Here is a 26,193-nt window from a genome sequence, read left to right on the forward strand (position 1 = left end):
TTCTTAATGTTTAGGTTTATTATTTTTCAAAAAATAAATACATAACTTAAGTCAGACTCATGGATCGCCCTCTCTGGCCTGGTATAATGCTGTATTGCAGAAGATCCTGGTCTCCGGATACATATCTTGAACATGCACGTTCCCTTGGCAAATCCAGAGTATTTCATGGGATGTGTCTTTTAAAACGACTTAATGAAGTTGGTCTTGGCGTGCAGGATACATTTGGAAATATGTTGCCCTCATTTTGATGCCAGTTGTGAGTCATCCTAAGCGTCAACATGTAGAATAACTAAGTTTGATAGGCTTTTGGAAAGAAAATCACTGCATAAATCTTCATCTTTTAACAGCTTTCGATGGCTTTTAATTCAAGTATGCCACTATCAAGATGCTTTCCACAGATTCACATTAAACAGCCCACACGCAGGATCATTCAGGCACATCCAATATTAACTATTGAGATCCCACTCAGAAAAATTTCTCTCCTGATTAACTCCTTTTCATTTTCACATTAGGGCAAATCCGTTTTTACAACTGACCTGGCATTTAAATGTATGTCTTCTCACAATTCACAACTTGTCCATATACAAGTCATGCAACTGTTCAAGAGAATTTAGCCACACTCTCTAATACAATACAGTTGACCACAAGCTAAGTAAAATGTGTGTGTATAAGCATATAATTTGATAGAGAGTTAATCTCTGAGAACGAAACCCACCTACATTTTAGTTTAGTTTCAATTAGGGTTAGATTTAGATTAAGGTTAGAATTAGAGTTCAGCAGATAAGGCATGGTTTGGATTGTAAATCAATGCATGTCTTCTTAAGTGAGAGAAACAAGTGTGTGTGTGCGTATGTGTGTGAACTCCCACAGTCATTACCAGTCAGGCTAATCAAGCTCACACTGTCAACACTCTGCAATGACTGATTGGGGCTGCCAGTCTCTGTTAGCACGGTTCAGGTAAAGAGGCCACAACTGCTTTCTACTGCACCAGACTAAGATTAAAAAATCAACTTGCAATATTTATCCATGCAGACTACACTGTATGCATAGTGTACTAAAAAGTAAATCTAGATTAATAAAATAGTTGCATGCAAATCCAGAAAAAGATGTTGTGATTTTGTCTCATTAATTATTGATCAGTAAGTTTGTTACATTATTATCTTTGTGTTCATGTCAGTCATTCTCAAAAACTACAATGCCACATACAAATACTAATACTACAAATACTCCAAAAGTGTTCTCACTAATACAAGACACCTAGACAAAGTAGTCAACTAACTAAATGTGTTCTCTAAGATAATCTGCACTAGCAGTATTGCAATTAAAACCATACTGTGCCATAGTCATTACCCTTTGATTAGAATAATTTGTCATTAACACTGCTGGATAGTGAATATGAGCCCCAACAGGAAAATTAATGGTCCCTTCCAAACTGACTCATGAACTTCTGGCTCTTGAAGCATTTTGAAAAACATTACCATAACATAACAAGGAAACAAGGACCGGCTTTTTCTATCTCTCTCCACGCCCACAGAACCCAGATTAATGTCTCATAGCTAATATGATGGGTCATAAAATATCACACTTAATTTGCTTGGTTCAAATGTTATGGATCCCTAGAAAACTATTTAGAACAAAAAGCAAAGTGAATAACTACTTCAGTCGATTATCTTTTCTACTGCATTTGAAAACTATAGGTTCGTTTTTCACTTTGTCACACAGACTGTTTATTTTATTATGAACACTTCCAATAAAACTGCATAAAATTATGGGGTTAGGTTACGCTCTAAATACTTAAAATGATTTTTGTGAACAACTAACATGGCTCTATAGGGAGAAGAAAAATTATTATATATAAGTAATATTTTAGGAATAACAAAGTAACAGGGCTATTATGGTGTTAAAATGTAATATCATGGTAGTTACTAAAGTAGTGATCATGTATTGTAATTGGTAAAAGGTAAAAAAATAAAACAAAGCACAACCAAAACACAACAGAGGTAATTTATAACCTGCAGTAGGTTATTTTAAGCTGATCAGAAAACAATCATTTGTTGCAGTCTAAAACAATCCCCTGGTGTTTTTAACCTCTGATGCATAGTAAGTAATTTTCATTTGTGTGTGGGTGGTAAATTGTCTTTCAGGGTTTTATTTCATTTATTTATTTTATTATATGACAGTGCACAGCAGGGCTTTGCACAAACACAAGTAGGATTTTAGTTAAATGCAGACTTTCGTTTCACATGTTTTAAAAGTGAATGATAACAGATAATTCGTACCAAAATAAAGCCAGCTCACTGGTCATAAGATGCCTTCCAGCATTTAGCAAAAGAAAAGATAGAGAAAAAGGAACAAGGGGCTAAACTTAAACTGAAGAAGACAATATGCTCCAAAGCACTCAAATAAATTCCTTTGCAAAGACAGAATGAATGAATTTGCTTGTGTTTTAAATATATGGACTTAAGATTCACTCATGATCACTCATGGTCTTTTTTTTTCTGTTTATACTTACATTTTATGCTTTTATCATCCTGTGTTTTATTGTATAACCTGTTTTCTTTACCACATTAAGTATCCATTTCATGCTTGCTACCATTTTGTGGAGCAATTTAGTTTTTTTGAAAAGAGCTGCACAAATAATTATTTAAGAACGCCAGCTAGACTATTACCAACAATGTGGCAATCGCATTTTAGAGGTCTTAAACTGGATGTGGTTAATTTCTAATTGTGATGCATTTGTGCTGTGCACCTCTGAACGTGTAATTACAAAAACGATTGAACCATGTCATACTGTAGGTGAAGGCGTTTCACATCACTGACGGTGTATTTTATGCCTATTACCTACAAACTAAAGGCAAAGATAGATCTCACACATATGAAATGTGATTTTTTGTTCTACGATTTTGTCATATTGTCACATGTCTTGCATGTAACATTGAACAGAGAGTGAGATTTACAGCAGGCCTACATGCAGCAGTTTCAAATTGGAGCTCTTGATGAAGGGGAAAAGGGGGGTGGGAGAGCTGCAGCATGGCCACCAGGCAAAAACTCTACAGTTATCTCCTCTCCAACTGCTCCCTTTGATCTCCCTAATCTGCCATTTAAAGAAGAAAGCATCCAGAGCTGCCACACAGACACGTCTTAGTATTTCTATCCAGGCACACACTACACTGAGTGTGTGTCCAAAAGCAAAATGAAGTATATCACAAATGTTTGTATATATATATATATATACACCGCATCATTCAACAAAATGAAAAATAACACATTTTTCTCGTCATTGTCATCTAAAGTGTTAGCGTTTTTCCAACATTAAAAACTCAATAATTCTACAGATGTATAGATAAACTATTTTATAGGATGGAACCTATTATCAAATTCTTAATTAGTTAATAAGAGTGAAAACTGCCCACTGCCAAGGATAATCAAACAAACAAACCAACAAAAAAAAACTAAAGTGTAAAAGCTGACACCAACATACCTCTGGAACCATTGCTTATAATGTGATGATTAATTGATTGTAATTAATTGATTGAGTATCAAAAGAGTTTCAGCTCTGCATGATTATTCTTGTTGTTTACTCTTTAATTTGCACCTATTAATCTAGAGGTCAACAACTTGAGTCCACATGTAGAACCAGAATTACTTACTGTAGTTCAACTCGGAAATCTAAGGTGGTTCTAAATTTAAAAACTCTAACTGCATTTGCTCTTTTAGCTAAAAAAAAAAAAAAAACAATGACTAAAAATCCCCATACTGCCTTTATCTTTAACAGGCTCCAATTATGCAAGCTAATCTGGGCATATTTCCCTGGGGAAGCAAAGACATAATTGCCAGCAATCTGCACAGTGATATCAGCGCTGTTCTTGTGTGGCTTTAAAATGACTTGACACATCTGGGAACGACAGTGTTGTACTGGTCTGAACTCCACACTTGGCTTCATCAAAAGGGGTCAATTAGAAAAACAAACAGGCCGGGGACTCATTTTGGATGCAGAGGAGCTGAAGGAGGGCAGATGGTAGACAGGAGACCGATCCTGCCCTTGAGCAATGATGTTGAAGTCATTGTTGTACAACACGCATTGACAGGGGAGTACTCACACACGCACTGTAGCACGCAAATGCACAAAAAATATCCCGTAAAATCACAAATAAAGCCTCAGATACTTGTGAAGCCATTGTCGCATTCACAGCAATATGAGTGATATTGATACATACTAAAGCAAACAAACAGTCTTACCTAACAGCATCTCCACGTGCTTTGCGATTGTCTGCTCTCTTCTGTCCGACTTAGGCGTCTCCTGCCAGTTTATCTCCCATCAGAGAAGTTAAAACCAAAAAACAACAAAGTGCCACCTCACAGATAACCTTCTCCGTCTCTCTGCTGTATCTATATTCTTCTTCCACTTTGATTCTCTAAGTGAGGTCCTTTCTCGGTCAATGACACATCCTGGCTGTGATCCAAACGGACGCAGCTAAAGAACGAAACATACGCGCTTCAATTAAAAGCCTCATGCTCTGCTGATCATGCTGCCTTTTATGAGACGAAGGAGAGAGAGAGAGAGAGGGAGAGAGAGAGAGAGAGAGAAAGCGAGGCAGATTGGAAAGCAGCGGAGAAGGAAAAGAGGCTGAGAGTGTCTGAGGGAGCAAGTGTGTATTCTTCTGTGCGTATGAGTATGTAAGAGAGCGAAAGACGAGCGAGAACGAGAGAGAGAGGGAGAGAGAACTGGCAGAGGACTGACTATTAACAACATGAACATCCCACATCTTCCTTTCTTCTTCTGCAGCTTCCCAGTACCATTTTCTATTCAGGGTTTACACCTGCTGGTTCCCTTAAGGACACTCAAAAGTAATTTCCTTCCTTGAATTACTTGACAACAATAGCCTGCATTTATACATTTTCTATTTAGCTTATATTCTGCTTTAAATGTAGTCAAGCTGCTTTGTTCTCCGGAGTTTTAAACAGCATTCAGCTTTCAATTCATGCACCTTGTATACTGAGGTTGTGACTCATGCCTCAGTCCAGTGTTTGTGATAACTGACTGCTAATGGGTCACATTTAATTAGAATAAATAGTTTCTACACTCCTGTTTACATTTCCAATAGGTTGACTGTTGCAGAGGTTTCAATCAAAATGCCTGAATCACTCATGCAGAGCAAAGTCATTAATTTCTTCACCACCACCTCGATGTGACTGATCTAATCGTTATCATAATTGAACAGCAGCAGTTTAGTGTTCAGCCTAAAGAGAATCTGGTGATAAATGAAATGTTTGTACTACAGTTTCCCTACTGAAAAACTCAGTTTTGGATTCAGAAGCTTAACCTGCGACATCTTGTTGATCAAACACTTTTTATGTTTTAATATTTGACTTTTTTGATCACATAAAGGGCTTCAGTGGCTAAAATCTTGCATTTTGAGGTGGAACGGGAAGCAGAGCCACTGAAGCCAAGTCCAGAAAGGTTAAGCAAAGGTGAAAAATCTGTAATTTCTTCTTTCAAAAGTAGCACACTTAAACCAGGATGCAGCAAATACATGTATGTAAACCTTCAAAAAGCATTAAAGGCGAATGTGAATGCATTTGCGAATAAGCTAATAATTAATTTGCACGTTTTGATATGTTGCTAGCAGACCCCAGTCTTCTAAATCAACAATAAATCATGCAGTGCAGGGTTAACACTCTGTAATGAGTTACACAAATCAAAATCATGGAAACTTAGCATACTGATAGAGCAGCTCTTTGATGCACTTGGTGCCGATTTAACCTATCGGAGATTAAGCAGCCAAAATTGTGTAGAATTTTAGAGATGGGACTATCAATGTAGAAATATTTTAGTATAGTGGTATGTCAAATTTTATTGATGTATCTGACTATGTCTTCTACTATTTTTCTTTCTCTGGTTATTACTGTTGAATAATAATTTGTGGCTAATTTCACTATGGGCATTTTTATGCATTGCACTGCTATGTGCTTGCTTTTAGTTGCTATAGGAAGATTTTCAGTGCATCTGAAAACCAGACTCACTCCAGAAGCACGTAGTTAGATATTGGTAGAAGCAACAGTACATTGTTATTCATTCCGGTCACTATAATCACTTCAAATAAACACAATTATTCTCACAGTCTCTACCCTGAGACCCTGGCCTCAAATGTCGTACAAGTGTTGTCAAGACACACACACACACACACACACACACACACACACACACACACACACACACACGTGCTGCTTGTGTCTGCCCTGTGTGCTCCTAGCTGGCTCCTTGTCCACTTGAATAAGTGTGGTGTGGAAGCACAACACTGACAAATTCTGACAGTTTTACACTTGATTTCAGGCTGCTGCATTCAAATGAAAGCACAGGGAGTCGCCCTCGAGCACAACGGTTCTGTGTCATCTCCACATAACATGGTTTCATCTGGTTATGGATGCTGAACACTGACTATTCATGTCTCTATTTACATGTAAATGGACTATATGCACAACATTTTTCTGTTTAATAGCATCACAGCTCATTTCAGGACATATATGCTGTAGGTATAGGCCAATGCAGCTTTTATAATAACTAAACTTCCTAAATACACACAAGAAATATAACTTCATACTGGTACATCCTTGCCAAAGATCTAAAATTGCCACACTATCTCAAATTGTTTGGATTAATTGCCACTGAGATAAATCCAGCACTGCTCATGTTTATTTTCAAGCATTCAAATGTATTCACTGACTCTTCAGCCCATGTGACTCTGCTTCACAAACAGGATAATGACTCATGTAGTCACAAACACAACCCTAATACACTGTCATCTAGAATCCCAATAAGAAACTGTTTACTTTCTATGTTTAAAATCTAGGTACAGCTCCCTGGGTAATGTGTGACCTGTTTACATTACACGCCACTGGGAATACTGTAAAAAAAAAAAGGTGTCTGTTTAACACTATCAGTCCCTCAGGGTTTTGTACCATCTCTGCCAGGCACTGAGTCATACAAATTGGAAAATGGTGAAAGAGCCAACATCACCCTCTTTTTATACTGTCTGCATCTCCATCTCCAGCTTACGCTCCTTCCTGCGAGCCTTCAGACTGCACAAAATGGCTGTTCATGACAGATCCAGTGACATCTTAGAAATGGCTGCTTTTGCTAGACGCAGCTTCTGCTACATATGAAATCAGGCCAAGCGGCACAAAACTCCAGCTGATTAATGTCCTATTTCACAGCTCACACGTTATGTTTGAACGTGCGTGTTTAGGTCTATGTGTGCAAATGTGCCTGAAGACACGCTGCGTTTCGTGGCATCATGTTATCTACTATATAGGAGAAAAAAACAATCCACAAAAAGCATTAAGTCAAGTCAATTTGCAGCGGAGCTCTATTTGAGAAAGTTTCCATTAGTGAGGAGAAGCTTTGTTCCAGGAAGAAGAAAGGCTTAATTTTCTCTTTCAGTGGTAAAATTGCTGTAAATGGTGCAGGAAATGTTGGTGGTCACCTCAGATTTGATTTGAAGATGTGTGTCTTTGAACATTTTCACTTTGAAAAATCTAACTAAAAAGACTTGAAATCCAAGTTACAGTTTTAGACCTTCAGCCACAAAATGCAATATTACAATGCTTGACAAAGGTATATGGAGTATACCCAGCTCTGGACACAGGATTAACTGTATGCCTACCTTAAAGACTAAAGATAAGTATCAACACACAGATCAGCCTGCAGACAGGTTACAGTCCCTCGTGTTAACTATGATGTTACCTGTGCACAAGAGATGTCCGTTCCCACTTAATGGACAAAGTTGAAACCGATTTCCTTAGTTTGTTGTTGCTACTTCCCAACATGATTCTCAACTCTCTCAGTTCTCTATTTTTGAGAGTGCATGTCAGTGCAGTATCCACATATCAGAAATAACTCTTGTAAGAGCATAGATATGCCACAAAAACACTTCATACTGAAAATTAGAAAACAAAAAGACCTGAATTGAGGCTACTCCACAGTGGCCCAGAAGCTCAGTGTGGAGTGCAATATAGGAAGTGGAAAGTGCTTTGCTCCGTTTCCTTTTCAAAAAGTCCCCAGTGAGAAGCACCCTATTAAAATCTCTTTTTATTTTAGCAATCACTTCATGAGACTAACTGAAGGAAATGCTTGTACAGCTGTGGGAGGGGAATGGGGTATTATTAGGCTGGTTTCATTGCAGGCTGTATTATACTAGTAGTCACCTTAATTGACTCTGCTTGTCCTTATTTTCTCCTCTAAGTTGTGAAACAGGAAATGGGCAGAATTACTTCCTGAGAAAACCTCTGTAGGAATATTTCCTTCATATTTGTTTACAAAGTTTAACAAAATACCTATTTGGCAGCCATTTTCTGTCTAGTGGGTCCAATAATTATCATAGTCATTACCATATAGTTTTTGCAAAATAATCTTGAACCACATTAAAGGAGCTTAATTACTAACCTGAAGGAAGGAACATTGACAGGCTACTTTCCTGTCTGTGGTCAAGTTATATATTTGGTCCAACTAAAAAATTTCATGGCTAATTTTAGTCTAACATTGTTAGACTATTGCACTATAAGCACTTCTTTAGTTGTATAATTTATTATCAGTAAATGTCAAGTCTGAAATTTAATGTACTGCTCCCTATAAAGTCATCTTATACGGACTACCGAATTAATGACTAAGGTAATGATTTTAGACACTGGTTTTGGCTCTGCTAACCTTTGTTGGCCTGCGGAGGATGTAGACAGCCATGTGTCTCCTCCCATATGGAGCCTTATTTTTACCTGCTACAAAGGGGTAACATTCACAGAGGTGCCTGTTCCAGCACTAAAAATACAGCTGACCACTGACGAAGACTTCCAAAAAAAAGTTATGATCAGTGACTTAAACTTAAAGGTTTGTTGCCTGATACAAAGAGTCAAAACTTGAATAGGCAGCTTCTGTAGACAGACCCAAAACTGACACACACACACACACACACACACACACACACATAATTCAGATCTTATGCTCTGAATCAGTCACTTTTAAGTATGAATGATGATCAGCAAAGGCTATTATCTGACACAGAAAAAAGTCATACATTCTGATGATTACAAAATGAGGTTGAACTGAAGGAGGAGTTAAACAATGAATGGTTATAGTAATAATGTAATTTTATGCACACATGTTAAATGGGAACGGCTAAATATGTGCGGCAACCCTACCAAGAGAGACAGTCTCATAAATCAACATTAAAAAGTGCCACCTTATTGGCCAGTTGTTCACTGGAGGCTGATTTTTCCTGAGCACTGATTGATCAAGTTGGTCAGCATAGCAGAGTGACACAGGTGGTGCTGAGTGACGGTGATTAATGGTCCCAGCATCAAAACAGGTGTGCAGAAAATGCTTGGAAATGGCGAGAGACTCTCGCAGAACTGTTTAAATTTACACTGAATGTGTAACACCTCCTCATGGTTTGCAGATGTGAGCAATTTACAAGATCAGGATAAAGTCAAAATAAGCAAACAGTGTTTAAAAAATGTTATGGTACAGTTTCTGAGCCTGTTGAAAGATGACAGAGACTATGTCTCTACCCTTTCTGCCAAACATTGCTCTGCACAGCTAATACTGGAAAGTCTGGATTTGCACAACCACAGCTTTTCTGACAGCTTGTGGCAGCTCCAACCTTATATTTTTGCTTTATTATGTAATATTTAGTTGTAAAATCTCATATGCAGCAGAAGAACCCATAACAGTGTAAAAGCCAGATCCAGTACCAGCTTTGTTACATATACCAACGCTCATGTCAAACTCCTGCACCAAGAAGCATGAGACTTACAGTATAAACAAAGCAACTAAGCATCAGGACACTTGTACACAATGTTATGAAGGAAAAAGTTATTAATACTGCCGATGACAAATAACAACCACTGACACTGCAGTAAATATCAATCTGAACTTCATAATGTTCTGTTTTTTTGTTGTTGTTTAAACTTATCATTTTAGGCAGTTTGGAGTGTTGCAAAACAAATATCAAGATATGAGACTTTTAGTTAGTGTTGGTGCAGGGCTGTGTGCTTCTCTCTTTAGAAATGAGTGTTAGTCTCACAACTGCACCAGCCAAAGGCCCTTTTCACCCCAGACCTTTTTACTTTTCATGACATGAAAAGTAAAACAGGTGTAATTAATAACATGTCCATTTTATTGTACTAATGCTCATAATCTTGTACTCTTATTGCAGTGCTTGCTTATTCTTGTGTGTTCAAATGACTAACTTCTTTACATTGTGTTTATGTATTACTACAAAAGAGAAATAGGCGTCTCCCTACCTGTGCTCACAGCCTTCGCCAGTCGTCGTAACCTCCTCTGATGTGTCTTCCCCTTGTAATGAATCTGGGCCTGGGCACTAGAGTTTAGCTGTATGTTGCACACCTGGCACACAGTGGCGCTGCCAGTGACCTGACGCCGTTCTCGTTTGGTCCTGTGCACTACACCCACTCTGCGCTCCTCTTCATCTTCCTCCTCTTCCTCCTCGTCCTGTCCCTCTTGACTTTTGGGTGGAGTAGTGCTGTCCAGCCAGTCGGGGCTCTTGGGGTGTTTCATATCTGGAGAGATGAAAAGCTGAACTAATAAGAATGATTGTGATTTTATGTGTCTTATTCTCCATGTAAGAAATGGGATTTGATTGAGAATGTGTGGTGTGTATGTTGTTGAAGCCTCCACAGGAGGGCAACAGAGCAGCATGGCTCCACTGACAGCAGAGTAGTGTTGCTCTTTTTCTTTAGTGTGATTCCAACAACAGTTTTATGTGCAAAGTCATTATAAGGCTGGATCTTTCACTGTACCAAACATATAGCTTTGATAGCCTTGCTAAGGATGCTCACCACTTGAATTTATCTACATCCTTTTCAGTATCAGTATATACACATATCTTCGTTTAAATGTATGCACTACAAATCTTCAACATCCCATTAAAAAAGGGAAGGCTCAAATTAGACATCCATTAGTGGAAAAGAATGGCATATCTTTGGCACACATCACAGCATTACAACAGTGCAGTCTGTAGATAAGTATCTCGTTCCTGCGTCTCTGTATTTATCAGATAATAAAAGCTGATTCCCGGGGTGCACAAAGCGACATGTTTCTTTGTGAGAGCACACAGCCTTAATACCTGTAATGGCTGAGCGATTATGGCAGACTGACAGCATAAATCAAACTGCAGCTGAACGCGAGCTCTGCTGTGAATGTGGAAATGTCACCCAAAGTCTAGCTGAATTCTTTGTTTTTGGTGCTGTTCATATGATAATGGCATCAATTAAGTCCTCATGGTGTTGGACATTTTATCCTCCGCCTCGCCAAATGCACCGCCACCGCCCCCTACCCACCAAACCAAATTCATTTGTATCCATCATTTGTAAAATCTTTCCTGTTCTAAAAATTCAATTTGACTTGCGGAAAGATGAAAGTGGAAAGGAAATGCGTTCACTGGAATTCATCAGCCTCCAACCAGCAACATGGACTTCAAAGCTGCAGCGAGTCGCCACAATTATGGCGAACAGAAGTCTGGCTGGGGAGTACTGAGGAAGACGATGATGGAATAAGGACACATTTTAACATAACCAGGTTCTGTTTAGGCAACAAGACTACATGGGACATGACGTCTGGATAATTTTCCTTCTATACTGCAAGTACAGTAATTCATACAGTAAATAGTGACCAGAAAGATTCACCAACCACAGACAAGACAAAGGATGAATCCCTGGTGTCAAAGTCTTGCTCTTTACACACTGACCATCAATCTCTGATGTTGACATAGTACATAAATGTAGCACTTCATTAAATAAAAATAAATAACAATGCCTCTGAACATCTGAAAACATTAATTATAGTTGCCATCACAGCTTAACCGGGAAAACAATTTAGTAATATCTAAACATAATTTAGTGGAGACAGCATTGGAAAATAAAATCAACCCACTCTCCAGAAGAAAACAACATTACAATGGATAATTCAAATATTTTCTTATTACATGACAAGGTTTCAGTATAACATTTCAGCCCAGTTATGTCTCTGTGTGCCAGTAAGGCCTTGCCAGGTTAGTGCTGGTATAACAAAGGAAAAGATGCCGGCACTGCAGACTCATCCAATAATGTTATTTTCTGCTGGTGATGGGGTGTAAACAATGAAGCCAGTGCTAAAACAGGCTTTGAATATAGCGTATGTATAGAACCAGAACTCCAGCCAAGGGCCTATGGACTGAAATTCAGATTTATTATAGTCATTATTATCATTCAAAGTCAGGACATACACAGGAGCAAATAATGGCCATAAACACTAAATCGTAGCAACTGAACATCAACATTTTAACTGTATTAATTGATACTTGAGGTTTACATTTAAATACGACGATGAATTGAATATATGCTACTGTATAAATCTCTGAAGTTAATTCTTTATTCTTCATCAAATTCAACCAAATATTCCACATCCTGAAGTTTCTGTACAATGATATGAAGCAGAAGAAATAAGCTAAATAATACACAATCAAATAATCCTCACACAGAGGCTGAAACTTGTAATACTTATGTTTGATAAATTACTGATTCAACTATAAAGTAAACAGCACACTGATTGAATTACTTTTAGTTTATACTTATACAAATCCATTACTTACTTTTTGCCACTCTGCTTACTGTTATTCATGTGTCTCATCAATAATTTCAGGTACGCACATCTTTTTTTTTTTTTTAAGTATCAAGATGCATCGATTGAGTTTCTACCCAAACATGCCGGAGGGCAGAGACAGAAATATGCTGCTGATCTCTGTCTGAGGAGGAATCTGCATCTCAGGTCTGTCAGTCACCTACTGAATAAAAGCTCAGACTTTTGTTCTCGCCTCCATCGTCTTTTGTCAGTAAGTCGTCTGCCATCACAGAGCAGTACTGATGTGGAGGACAGCAGACAGGGTCAGTCAGAGGGAGGAGTGGGCCGTCTAACTCACTTGGTGGTTTGCATCAACAAGATCTTGCTATTCAGAGATGAAACTAGTGGAGTTTATAACTACTTTCTTGTGACGTCTCTTCTTTGTCCTTGTTTAATTGGGTTTTGTGACGATTGCAATTAAGGTGTTAACGTAACAGTAGGCTATAAATACACGTGTACCTGCTTTGCCCTTATGGAAAATATAAGTAAGTAACATTTTTTAAAAATAGCCCCTGGATATGAGCATTTATCTACTAGGAAAACGTGCGTGTTCTTTGCTTCTGCTGGTTTAAAGCAGAGTTCTCATTCAAGGTAAGGTTCATTCAAATGATTCTGAAGTGATAAGTGGGTGCAAACCCTCCATCAAACTAGAACCAGCAAGTTTATCGCTCACTCATCTTTATGTGATCATCTGCAGTCGACATCTGACAGCCATTACAATCATCTCCTAACAGGTTGGTGGCCAACACCTGCTGGTTTCTACTAGGACTCTGTCTCACATCCAGGCCTGCTTTGCCTATTTGGCACCTGAGTGTGCCGCTGGGAACGATCCAGTTCTCTGTTAACTCTGCAGACCAACGGGCCATAGTGACCATAGTTCCACACAGATCAAGTTGTGGTACCACCAGCATTTAGTTATGGGTAACACCATTCACCAAACATATAACAGTAACATTGAACATTTAACCTCTGACTGAATTTTAAAAAGGGATTCACACCGTCAGCCACTTCAACCTTTATGCTTTTAGTAATTGACAGTGTGCAGGATATTTTGGTTCACTCAATAACTATAAACAACAAAAAAGGTGAAGTTGTTTTGCAGAAAGTATCTAGAATACTTTGTTTTGAAGTTCTTAACATGAAGTAAAACACAATGAGTTACTTACTGGTATCCATGCAGGACAAATTAGAGCCCTCTACTGTGGCTGGAGATAAATCCCAGCGAGCTGGTATCAGGGTCCTTAAGTATCATGGAACTGTTTTGTTTTCATAATACAGCATGCTTTGAGAGGAGTTCAAGCATGACAGACTCAGTACCTTTATCTGTACACACAGTATCTACTGTCCTCTTAGTAGTGAAGCTATCTGGCAACAGCAGCTCTTTAAATACCAGCACTCATCAGCCTGTCTGGCTCTTGGTCCAGGAAGAGCAAGGCCAAAAGAGTGCATGTTGTAAATGCTGTTTTATGTACTTTCTCTGAACTAATGCCCCATATAAAGTTGGAATCATCCCAGTTCACTCCATACTCATCTGGGATGGTATCTTCAAGCTTTATTGAATGAACACTGGTCCAGGTAATCAGCAGTGGGAAGGGATAGATGGAAAACAAGCAAGGCTAGGGGGGCTGAGGACTGTTTCTGCTACCGCCAGGTGGACAAACAAATCTGTCACTGCAGGTTTAAAGCTTCAGAGTCTGAAAACACTGAATTTCACAGTTTACTGTTTACTTTTCACTATTGTTAAGTTTTACTATTATCACAACGCTGCAGATGAGAGAGAGCCGACATAGTCAGTACTATGGTATCCTGTGTCTGCATGTTGTTGACAGCAGAAAGAAAACATCGCTAAACTGCCTGTAAGTCTTTGCTTTATGGTTTAAGACAGGTGCATGGAAATTACCTGTCAGCTTCATAAACTACTCTATGAAGGGACTCACTTGCAGGTCTGATGTAATGTTATCCACATGGTTGCCTACATACATGAGGTATCCTTCTTGTTGCCCTTTAACAAATCTATGATTACACATTTATGTCCACCATACTTGTAAACTTTCATTGAATAGCATTGAAAACATGGGCCTTGGTTGAACTTAATTGCTAACCTGTGATGTAGGATTTAGAATATGCAAATTAGTATGCATTTTAGCCTGAAAAGGAAGTTACAGCACTTCTTAAGGATGTTACTGTTCAATTTCAACTATAATAATAGTCTGAAAATATAATAATTTGAAATTTCTTATTTCAGATTTACTTCTCATTCTTGATAAATCCCTCCTGATGCTAAAAGGCTATGTGAGCTGCTAACAACTACGAGCAGCTGCAGTTCAGCCAGGTGGGTACCAAGTTGACATGCATCTATAAAACTGGCAACCTGTTCAGCCTGTTCCCCCAAGCTGCTCTGCCCATCTGTATGATGTGCTGCCTGCCTTGATGCACTGTTGTTTCACGCCGGGGGGGAAATGTTTTTATCACTAAACTTTGACAAATGATGGACTGCTGCAAGAAAAGCTTTGGCACTGTGAATTCCTAAAGAGTTATTTGATGAATGAACAATGAACAGTACACTTTTTTTTAACATATCTCCACATACATGTTAACTTACATCTGAAATTGCTGCAAACCCAACAGGTGGTTTGCAGCTGACACTGTTTTTGATTTTGACTTATGATTCATTTTATAAAAACACTTTGTTCCATTTTTAAATCCCATTAATGATAATGATAAAATCACTTGTCAGCATGTGGATCATTGTCCTATATTTTCTCAAGGGGACACTGTACACCATGGTACTTCTCTAAATATAGCTGCAGTTAATTCCCTGCAACAGTATATCTATTACACCATAAATGCTACGTGGCTATGTAATGTTTTGTTGTTCGTTTACTGTGAACATGGCAGTCTGTCTCTATACAGTCAAATCCTACTGAATCCATACTAATCACAGACATGAAGAAGGTGGCCTAAGGACATTTTGCTGAGACCCAAGTCCTCTGTTTAGACTGGCCTTTAAGAATTAAGACAGGGCAAATCCAACCCCAGGCTATTAATCCACCTGAACCTGTGAACTTTTGCAGCTCTTTCTGTGATCTATTAAATGTACTGGAATGAGCAGATCTAATCCAGCTGTGCTAAGAAGCCTACAGCACTCAAATGCAAAGCAGCTGTTAATGGGATTGTTGGGCCATATGCTCTTTTAAAAATGTCTTTACTCCAGACACTAAGGCTAAGATCACTTCCCTTCCCTCACTGCGACACCTACCATCACTGTTCCATTACATCAGCAACAGCAGATGACATGTTTGACCTGACATGAAAGAACTGGACATTGGAGGAAGACGAGTAATAATCTTGTTCCTTATAGCAGGCTATATTTACCAAGAGCAAAATTTCTGATTATTTTAGATTATTTACAAAGACTAGATGCCTCAAATATTTCAAACAGCTCTTTTTCATCTTGACCGACAAAATAAATACCGAACAACTGAACAACAGGTGGACTACAATTACAGCCGTGTTGCTAGGCAACCCTGCGCATCCCATCTGAAGATGAATTTGAACCTTTTCCACACAAATTGCAGCTCAATTATGTCTGTAATTTGTGCAGAAACAGCAAAGAAAAGGACAGAAATGCCACATTTTACTGAATGGTGGATGAATAAATCCGGGTAACACAAATGGTAAAAGTCTGCAGAGATCGTACACTATGGGTGTATTCATGTATTTTCACCATTTCTGGTACAATTTTTATGCATCTAATCAACAATTCCTGCTGTAAAAATGGATCTTGGTCCAGCTGTGTTCTGCACCTTCTCTTATGTGACACTAATCTAAAAATCTTTCAGATGGGCAGAACCCAAGTACAGACAAAAACAGAACGGCCGACAGATGCACTAAAACAGCACTTTAAGTATATGAAGTATAGTATAATGAAGTGGGTAATGGTCTTACTGAGATTCAAGGCAAACACAACCAAGCAGGTAAAAACCACCTGAGCTGAGGTTGAAAACTAGTAGGTAATCCAACACAATCAAACAAATGGGCACAAGAAATGGGACAAGAGGTCCAGGATGCAAAACATGGATGGCATCTACAACAGCTCAAGACATTCGGGAACAGGAATAGCTGGAACATTGTGGTTGGAGTACACCATGGATGAACTGGCATCTGTGTACTGTAAATGAGAAAGAGGTCAGATGGCTGAGAGGGAGACAGAGCTCTGATTAGACAATCTGGGGCAGGCGTACACTTCAATCAAAGAAAAGAGAAGGTGAAAGCTGAGACATTTGTTGGGTGAAAGGAAGATAGGACAGAGGAACAGACAGATAATTTTACCAATTGTAAACTTAGGAGGAGAAAGGAGTGCTGAAAAGTCCTAAGTTGGTTAGAAATGTAATTAAATAACCAACTTATAACCTTCATTAAGTGTTTTATGTGGTGAAGTAAAAGATTTTCTCAGTTGTGAGAAGATGTTTCTCTCAGTGGTGTGTTTAACATAAAGTTAACAAAGAGCTCTTTATTAAGAAAGAAGCATGACTCACCTGGAGGGATCAATGAAGTATAAAGTATAAATGTGCAAACCGAGACACAAACTGAGACACAAGCAGAGACACGCAGGTGCATTCAAGACATTAACATGCAAAAACACTCAGAACAACACATTAACATATGCACATACGCATGCATGATTACACACTGCAGCATATATACACACAATTGTGTTGGCATACATTACCCCACAGCATGAGTGGTCTTATGTGTCAGATCTCTATGACAAGGTCATTTGCAAATGTTCCACTCATATAATGTAGTGATTCACTCTGTTAGGTAAGTGAGTGGGAGCTGTTAAGAGCGTGCATATTTTTAGTCTCCACATTTCCCTTGGACTCAATTGGTCCTGGGGCAGTGACGCCGTGTCCGCATAGCTGTATGTAACATCAAGGCAGTGACACACACTTTTTTTTTTACACGTTTTGTTTGAATACTTGTGTAATTCAACTTTTATTAGAATACTGATGTATGCTATGTTTTGCACTACAAAAAAGTTATGCTGCTTTTTTCAGTAATAAATTGAGAAATTATCATTGATGTTTTCCCATAATATACAAATGTGGTGTAACAGAATGTCACCACTTGGGATGCTGACTCACACCAGATTATTTAGCAAAAAACAGATGTATCTACAAAAATAACGGCAACGCAAGATGGTATGGAAGTGCACACAAATACACACACCAAACACTCCTCCAGGGCCAGCTTGGCCAGGTTCCCAACAAATGTCTGTACAGGTTTGGCATCCATCTTGTAGACACCTGACAGCAATCACCAGATAACACACACACACACACACACACACACACACACACACACACACACACACACACACACACACACACACACACACACACACACACACCACTCTCTGTAGCAAGAGATTAGGCCCAGTGTTAAACAAAGAGGCAGAACAGGTTTCTGACATGCCAGCTCTTTAATTAGACCACTGGTATCAGAACACACACACACACACACACACACACACACACACACACACACACACACACACACACACACACACACACACACACACACACACACACGCGCGCATTAGGGAATATCTCAGGAACAATAAGTCAAAGTAATTAAATCATTCTGAATGCTCACAAACACACACTCATAAACCTGCTATGATTTATCACACTGGACATCGTGCCTGCTTATGCTAAGCTAAGTGTTTATAATCAAGCTTGTTTGTCTGTCTAGTGTCTGTGACAGTAAGACGGTGCAACAGCCAGATAAGCGGTAGAGCCGGCCAATCAGCTGTCACCTTCTCTGATGTGCTGGGAGGCTTTACAGGACCAGGCAGCCGTGAATGCCACCTCTTTGGCGAAGTACTGCACAGCATCTGCCAACACAGGCTACTCAACCAATCCAACAGATTTGTTAGAATATTAAAACCCATTAGCTAGTCACTAGATACATGGAGAATGCACCGTTTAAAGCGGAAACTATTTTTACTATTCCATGTTACATATTAACCCAAATTCACTATAATTTGTAGTTTAAATTCAGTATTTCTATAGATTGTAGTTTTCTTTGTAGTCTGTCTCTGACTCTGTAAGTATATTTTGGGTATATTTCTCTACACATTACATTAGTAGCTTATTATTATAGTGTCACAGTGTTTACTTGAATTTATTCTCCAAGTAAAAATGCTCCAACATCACTACTTCCAGCTTTTGCACTGTTACTATTTGTTGCTTTTTCTAGTCTTAACCCTGCTGGGTTTTTTACACAATTTTTGATCACAGCAGGAAACATGTTACTAGTGCACATTAGAAACTGTATCTTTGTGTTAGCAGCTATAAAAAGTTACTACACCTTAAATTAATAAATTATACTACTGTATTTTTCTACATCATTTTGTTAACTACAATCTAATACATAATTTGTTACAGAAAGTCCAACCTTTAACAAGAGAACTGTTTGTTTCTTCCACACCGTATAGACATTATTAATCTACAGAAGCCATTCTTCTACATCAAAATATGTATCCATCCATTCTCAATATACGCTTATTGAGTAACAACAATTTTACACAGACAAATATTCACATGTATTTGAAATGAGGTTTCTGATTTACCTTAGCTGAATCTGCCACCAGTAACAGAAACACACACATCAGTCAAAGTCCAACACCCTCACACCTACTGTGTCCTGCGTGACAGGAGGTCTGACTGAAGTGAAGTCATACTCTTTGACTGTTATAGGCCGCCATACATTATGAGTTACATTAGATTGATGAGGTGCTGCCAGCTGCCAGTGTGTTTATGAACAGTAATGTGTGACGCTGTTTAGACACAAGTGTACTGTATATCAACATTTCATGAAAGACAGTGCATGTTGGCTCCTCTTAGATCTCTGACCTTGACTTTAACACCGACAGTAAGACCCTGTTCTCAGCTGGTGACTCATACAAATTATCTATAACAAAAAGAACAGAGGTCAGTCAGAGCTCAGATTTCTAAGACCACTTTGGATAAAAGACCAGTATGAAAAACCTAAAGCTTTTTGCAGTAGTGTAAAGTTTAGGCACCTGTTATTTGTCACTAGTTGGTAGTTAATATAGATATTTACAAATGCACAAAGGAGATGTGTCTAATGTGGAACATTTCATAATTGGAGGAACCCACTGGTCATGACAATTAACAATATTTCTCTGCCCTTTTATTCTTCTGTCTGTCCAACCTTGACACATTCACATAAAGATAATTCTGTGCTCCACATCAAACCGCTGAGGTAGGTCACAGCCAGAAAGGATGAAATATAATCTCCTTGGTTCACATAAAGTATCTATAACTGTTCTGTCACTTAAAAAATGACTGAATAACATCTATTTTTTTGACTAAACTAGCATAAAACATTTTATAGATGGTATAAAGAAGTTCAGATCTGGTATCCTTCTTTCACCACACATGATTCATACACGTGCTTCAGTGGGTAAATAACAAGAGATGAGTCTCTACCGTGTTTTTACCCAGAACATTAATGAACATTGTGGTTCCATGATAAACAAGTAGCAGAGGACACAGGTCAATTCAAGGACAAAGAATAGTGCAGTAAGACACGAGAGCAAAAAGTAAATTGGACAGAGGATGTCAAACTATCTGGACCATTTTATAATACAGTATAGGTTTAACACAGTCTACTGTATAAGTAAATGCAGTAGGTGGACAGACTGACACAGAAGAGAGAAAGAATATGACAAAAAGTAAATTAAGAGTTAACATTAGGGCAGGACAAATGGGAAAACTGGGACGTTTGGGGGAACTTGGAAAGGACAGTTTTTATATGTGGAGGGAGGGACTGCAGTCCAACCAAGGGCAACAGCAATTGTGGGCATCTGTCATCGGCCATCTGGGAGAGCCCTAAGGCTGCTGTGTGGACCAAAGCAAATGTGACCTGACCATGAATGACAGTGGTGGACAGGGACAAGAAACATTGCATGCAGTCACATGCAAACAGAGAAAATAGCAATAACAACAAAATAGGTCAGGGCCATCAAAATTCGGATTTGCTGATAATCTAATAGATGAATACCAGGTGAAAGAAGTACGGTGCAAGACGTTTTTGACAGTATCTAATACATTACAGCTGATTAATCAAACAGTTAGGTGGTTTATTTAAAATATGGAACAATGCAGCCTGTTTAAAACAACTGTTTGACATTTTCTGAACTACACTTGTTTATTGACAAAGATTAAATGGGAAGATTGATATCACTGTATAATTCTGTGTGTGTGATGGAATTTACTGAATTATAATTATAATTGGTGAATAACTGTCTCATAAGTATAACAGTGTCTTAAAATGGGATTAGAATAAAAAAATAGAAGATAACTATTCTTTTATCTTTCCCTAGTACATCTTCACGTATGGAGCCTTTCAGCTACTCATGGACCAAATACACCTGATCCAGGTAATCAGCAGCGAGTAGAAAGGAATAGTCTGAAAACAAACAGGGCACAGGGTTATAGACAGATAAATAAATAAGGTTTTCCAAACTTAACATCCTCTGTGATGAGCATGCTCGTACCAACTAAAATACCATACAGTATGTCAGCACATGCTTTAAATTGACTAAATGTGACTAATTTCATAGTGAGAAAGTGCTGATCATACTGTGATGGATTTGCTGTGTTGTTCTCCCTTTCTGACAGGGAGATGTGGGTTGTTGAAGTGATCGGCCTGCAGTCAGCTGTAATCCTCCTCTTCCTTCCTTCCATGCTCAAGACTTGACCTAAATTCCTTTTAATAGTTTTCGATATATTTAACATGCAATAATTACCATGGCTAAGTGATGCCAAGAAATGTGTGAACACAGTATGTAGTGTTGGTGAAAAGCAGGCTTTTATGTTTCCCATGCTATCCATCCTGCTAACGACACCGAAGTAAACACACCGTGTGGAGAATTCATCCAGTTTCTCTACGGTACAGCCACAAAATGTCTGTATCTAGCAATGGACTAGAGGCCTGACTGTGATCTATTATACATTTTATTTGACATACATGTTCTGTGATGCAGCTATGAACATTCAGATTAGTTTTTTCACCTGTGTCTCTCCCAAAAAATATGCATGAATAAGAAGTGTGGTCGACATGTTCAAATGGTATACAAAAGAGTTTGTATAATGTTAATGTTGAAAGACAATGTGTGAGACCACAATAACTGGTGCTTTCTCCGTTGTTGTTTTAGATGTATCCCTGAGAATTGATGGGCGGCAGTTTTTCTTGAATGCTTCACTTCACCATTTGTCTCACCTGTTTAGCTCACTGCATATGTGCCTGTTGTTTTAGAACCAAATTGATGAGTGTTGGAGAAGCTACTGTTACGTTTGAAGACGAAAACCACATGTATGCTGAAAAAAAGGTCCTGAAGTGTAATGGGACATTATTTCAACCTTCAAGAACAGCTATAAACAGAAGCAGACTTGGTGTTAATTGAATATTTAGGGGCTGTTGAGTAAGTAATCTGAGGACATCACCAACTTAGAAAACCTGATGTGAACATTTCTTTATATTAAGCGATTTATTTAATAATAAAGATATAATAAGATCAATCTGTTATGTAATTAAGTTAGTTATTAGCTTGGTTCATGTGGACTGTCCAGCTACTTTCCTAATACCTTTGTGCTAGTCTCACTTACTTTTTTTGTTAGTGCATCAAGTGAGACGTTTCATTTGTCTTCATAAGCTCCACCTGCTTTCTGGCTGAACAAACCTATACCTACACTAAAAATACATTTTTAAATATAAAAAATAGATTTTAAATATAAAGCTCACAGCAGGGTTAAGCCACTTCCACCTGTTTTCCCTAAAGAGAAAACAGGTGGAAGGGAACAGTGGCTGAGGAGACATCTCAGTCTGTCTCCCTTGTTTTAGTTTTGGCTCCAAGTTGGCTTCTCACTGTTTGTTAGAACTTCAGCAAAATGCTAAATATGTTTATGATAAATGATGGCATGCAAAGTAGAAAATCCCTCCATTTGGAGGGGAAACGTATGCTTTCCATGTGGAGTGATAGCAGGAGGTGGGAGGATGGAAGCATGGAGGCAGGGATGACTAATGACGATGACTAAGAGATGTGTTCAGGGTGCTTTTCCATGTCATTTGTCTAAACCATGTCTTGCCCGTCAGTTGATAAATATACATTGTGTGAAGTTGAAGTTGAGCCCTGTGCAATGATTCTTTATTTGGATGGGAAAGAGCGAGCAAAGAAAGAACAATAGGAGATGCTTCAAACTATTCAGAACATAGGTGCTAAGGAGATGTCTATATATCATGTATGTCATGAATGTATTATCATCATATCATCATTAGGGCTTTATTATTATATGGTATTATATAATACTTTGTTTTTTGTAATATATAATCAAACACTGACCCTGTGGTTTGTAGATGATGGTTTTACCCACAGAACCATGACAGAAGATGCATTGTTATACTGATTCTTAGTTAACTTCATTCGTAATTACCTAAACAGGCTTTCAATTTGATTACTTTTCACTTCAATGAGAATCACTAAGGTATCTAATCACACAGTGATCTCTCCCATTCCCTTAACCATCAATCCTCCACATTCTTATCTGTGTTGACTCGTATTGGAGACCTGACAGGCTAAATGGGATTGAGTTTTAATTAGGTACACTCCCTAGGTAAAATAGGTCTAATTGCCTTGATTATAACCAACTGGTTCCTTAAGGTGGTGTGGGGAAAAGAAGCACCAAGATAACCAGTCAGTTTATATTTTATTCTAATCAGCCAGTAAGATATAAAGTGACAGTTTGAGGCTGTTAATGATCATTAGCATTATCTGAACATTTTAAAGGTCACTGTATTAAAATATTACAAAACTACGTAATGTAATTCATTGCAAACACAGTCCCTGTGCCTACAATCTTTCTTTCACTGCAGCAGAGAGCAGTGAGCAGGTTTCGCTGGCTTTTCTTTAACAAAAACATCACTCACTCTTTTTTCAAGGCTTATGCATATGATCAGTAAATTATTGTAACTGGGGATGCTGTAAAAACTATACTATCAACAACAAATGTCACAGTTAGATTTAAGTTTCACAATTATTGTGACTCAGCATCATGATACACCTCTAAAGAGTTGAAACAGTGAAGTAGTATCAGTTGATTGAAAGAAAAATAATCTGCAACAATCTTTATAACTGAAGAATCACTGCAAATGTAAAAAGTTAAAGAAGTGTTAAAGACTAAATGACTAATCCATTCACTGGAAAAATTATTTAACATCCTTGAATATACTTGTGTCATTGAGCACGCCTAACTTTACAGAATAGTCTGCCTGGTGAATATTTGCAATTTTTGCTTATGAATTGGCCTCCGTTTCATCTAGTTGTGACGTAAATTTTAAACCAAATATTATATTGTTAATTGTAATTTTAATGAAAAATTGGATCTAAATGAAATCATTCTTAAAATTTCTAAAAATTTGATTTGATTTCATTTCTGAAACTCTAAAACCAGAGTGTTCATCTATCTTTCTTCCTTTATGCAAAGCATTTCCTTTAATATTCAGAGGTAGAAAGAAAATGGTACAGACGTTTATTATCAGACCTTGTTAATCAGCGAAGCCATTATATATCAAAGTGAGTCACCAAGAACTTGAAAATGTGAAATTCTGCATGCCATTTTAGTCAGATGACTGATGATGACTGATGATTATTACTTGTTAGTAGTCCAGAGGCTTCACCATCAGCGTCTGTGATTCACTCACGTTGGAAGCAGACGGCACTATACAAGCAGCACGACCATGCTATAATCGCTCCTTCAATTAACGACCATTTAATTTGGCCTGCTTGAACGGTCTTTTGTGTTGAGCCATTAGAGAGAATATGACGCACCATTTAATGGAGGAACAAAGAATGAAATTATTATTATTATTATTATAGAATGAGAGGCTACATGTCAAATTAGGTGCAAAGCAAAGTTATTTGATTCACGGTAAATAGAGGAAAGATGGAAATGGTTTCAAAATGGTGCTCTATTTCTTGGCAAAAGTTTAACTGTGGGGCATAAGTACTATTTCCTCACTATCTCTGTAGGAAATGCATTTCCCAATTAACACCATTATCCAAATCCTACAGTAAAACAGCCTATGTACACACATTTGACCAGTGTTGACCTAATGCATTTCATAGCCCCCTATCCTAGTCTCAACCATGACAACCTCAAAGCCAAACCCCAACCATTTAGCCTAACTCTTACCTATAAACCTAATCCTACCTTTAACTTTAGACCAAGTCTTAACCCTCAAACAGCTTTATGAAGTTGAAAGGACAAACACATGTACACATACACACACTGTGGAGACAGCACAATGTGGAGTTGGCTATAAATATTCAGTGGGTGAAAAAAATCGTCACAAACACAGCCAATGTGCCTCCTCTGTACTTCTATAGGAGGTTAACGCCCCCACAGTGGAAATAGGTTTTGTTATAAGAGCTATTTGAGGAGCGATGGTTGGTTCTGTGCTGAGACCAAATTGCTGAAAAGGCGCAAAACCTATAGGGATAAAAAATCTTCAATTCACACTTTAAACACAGATAAACATCAGTGAAGCCTGAAAATTCAGCAAAATGCTAGTCAACCGACTGAAACTGCAACACGCTACAAAATGTAAGACAGCTGTGGCTCGATAAAGAAAATAACTCAGTCCAAAATGTGCAGCATTTCAAAGGTCTGGAGTGAGAGTATGGTTCACCAATTATGTACACAGAATCAATAGTTTTTGAATGGAGGAATAACAATTGAATAAAGACAGTGTTAAAATGTTTCACTTGTAAATTAACAGAAAAGGGTAAAGAAAGTCCTTAATATAAAAAAAGAAATAATATCACTAATAAGTTTACTTTTTTGTTTTATGTCCTTTGTTTCTTCTTTGTGTCATGATCATCTTCAGAATGTAGATAAAATGGGGTAAAATCAAATAAAGTGTACTGTAACGAGTACTGTTTCTGAGGAATTCTGTTCAAGCCCATTATAAAGCACATTTTGTCCGTGGCCATGTTCATGCTTTCACCCAACGTCACATGCAGGTGTATGCATGTGCACACACAAGACGCGCATATGTGAGTGTCCGTGCAGACAAAGAGGCACATTTTCACACTGCTGCCTACTGTGTTGAATCTGTACCTGCAATCCAACCACAGGGGAATGGAAAGGTAATGGACCGTACGAAAATTCAACTTCCCACACAGCCCTCAAGGCGTCTGTCCATCCCTCTGTCCATATGATGGCCGCAAAAAGAGCAACTATCCATCATAGCTACTATGTTAAATGAGATCCTTTTTGCAGACAGTAAGAAACTACAGTCAGCAGCCACTTATAAGTCAACATAAACATTTTTTTAGAGCAGTGCTTTTAAAAAGACAAAGAGATGCAGGTATAATGTGATGCACACAATACATTTTTTGGGGTATTGAGAACCCACCCACCAGCATTTGA

The 26,193-nt window shown here is 38.2% G+C and overlaps 1 protein-coding gene across 3 annotated transcripts in view; it reads right to left on the reverse strand.

Annotated features, from left to right (window-relative positions):
* Positions 1 to 26,193, reverse strand: part of LOC113155999 (zinc finger protein 385C-like) — a 49,287-nt gene that overhangs the window by 16,950 nt on the left and 6,144 nt on the right. For 2 of the 3 annotated variants that reach the window (XM_026350786.1, XM_026350785.1), the window contains exon 2: positions 10,297 to 10,572. In XM_026350786.1, coding sequence (XP_026206571.1) covers positions 10,297 to 10,572 — 276 coding nt within the window. Of the gene's footprint in view, positions 1 to 4,239; positions 4,283 to 10,296; positions 10,573 to 26,193 lie in introns of those variants that run through there. The other variant, XM_026350787.1, reaches the window with a different exon arrangement.

Source organism: Anabas testudineus, chromosome 19, assembly GCF_900324465.2.
Source record: "Anabas testudineus chromosome 19, fAnaTes1.2, whole genome shotgun sequence".
NCBI lineage: Eukaryota > Metazoa > Chordata > Actinopteri > Anabantiformes > Anabantidae > Anabas > Anabas testudineus.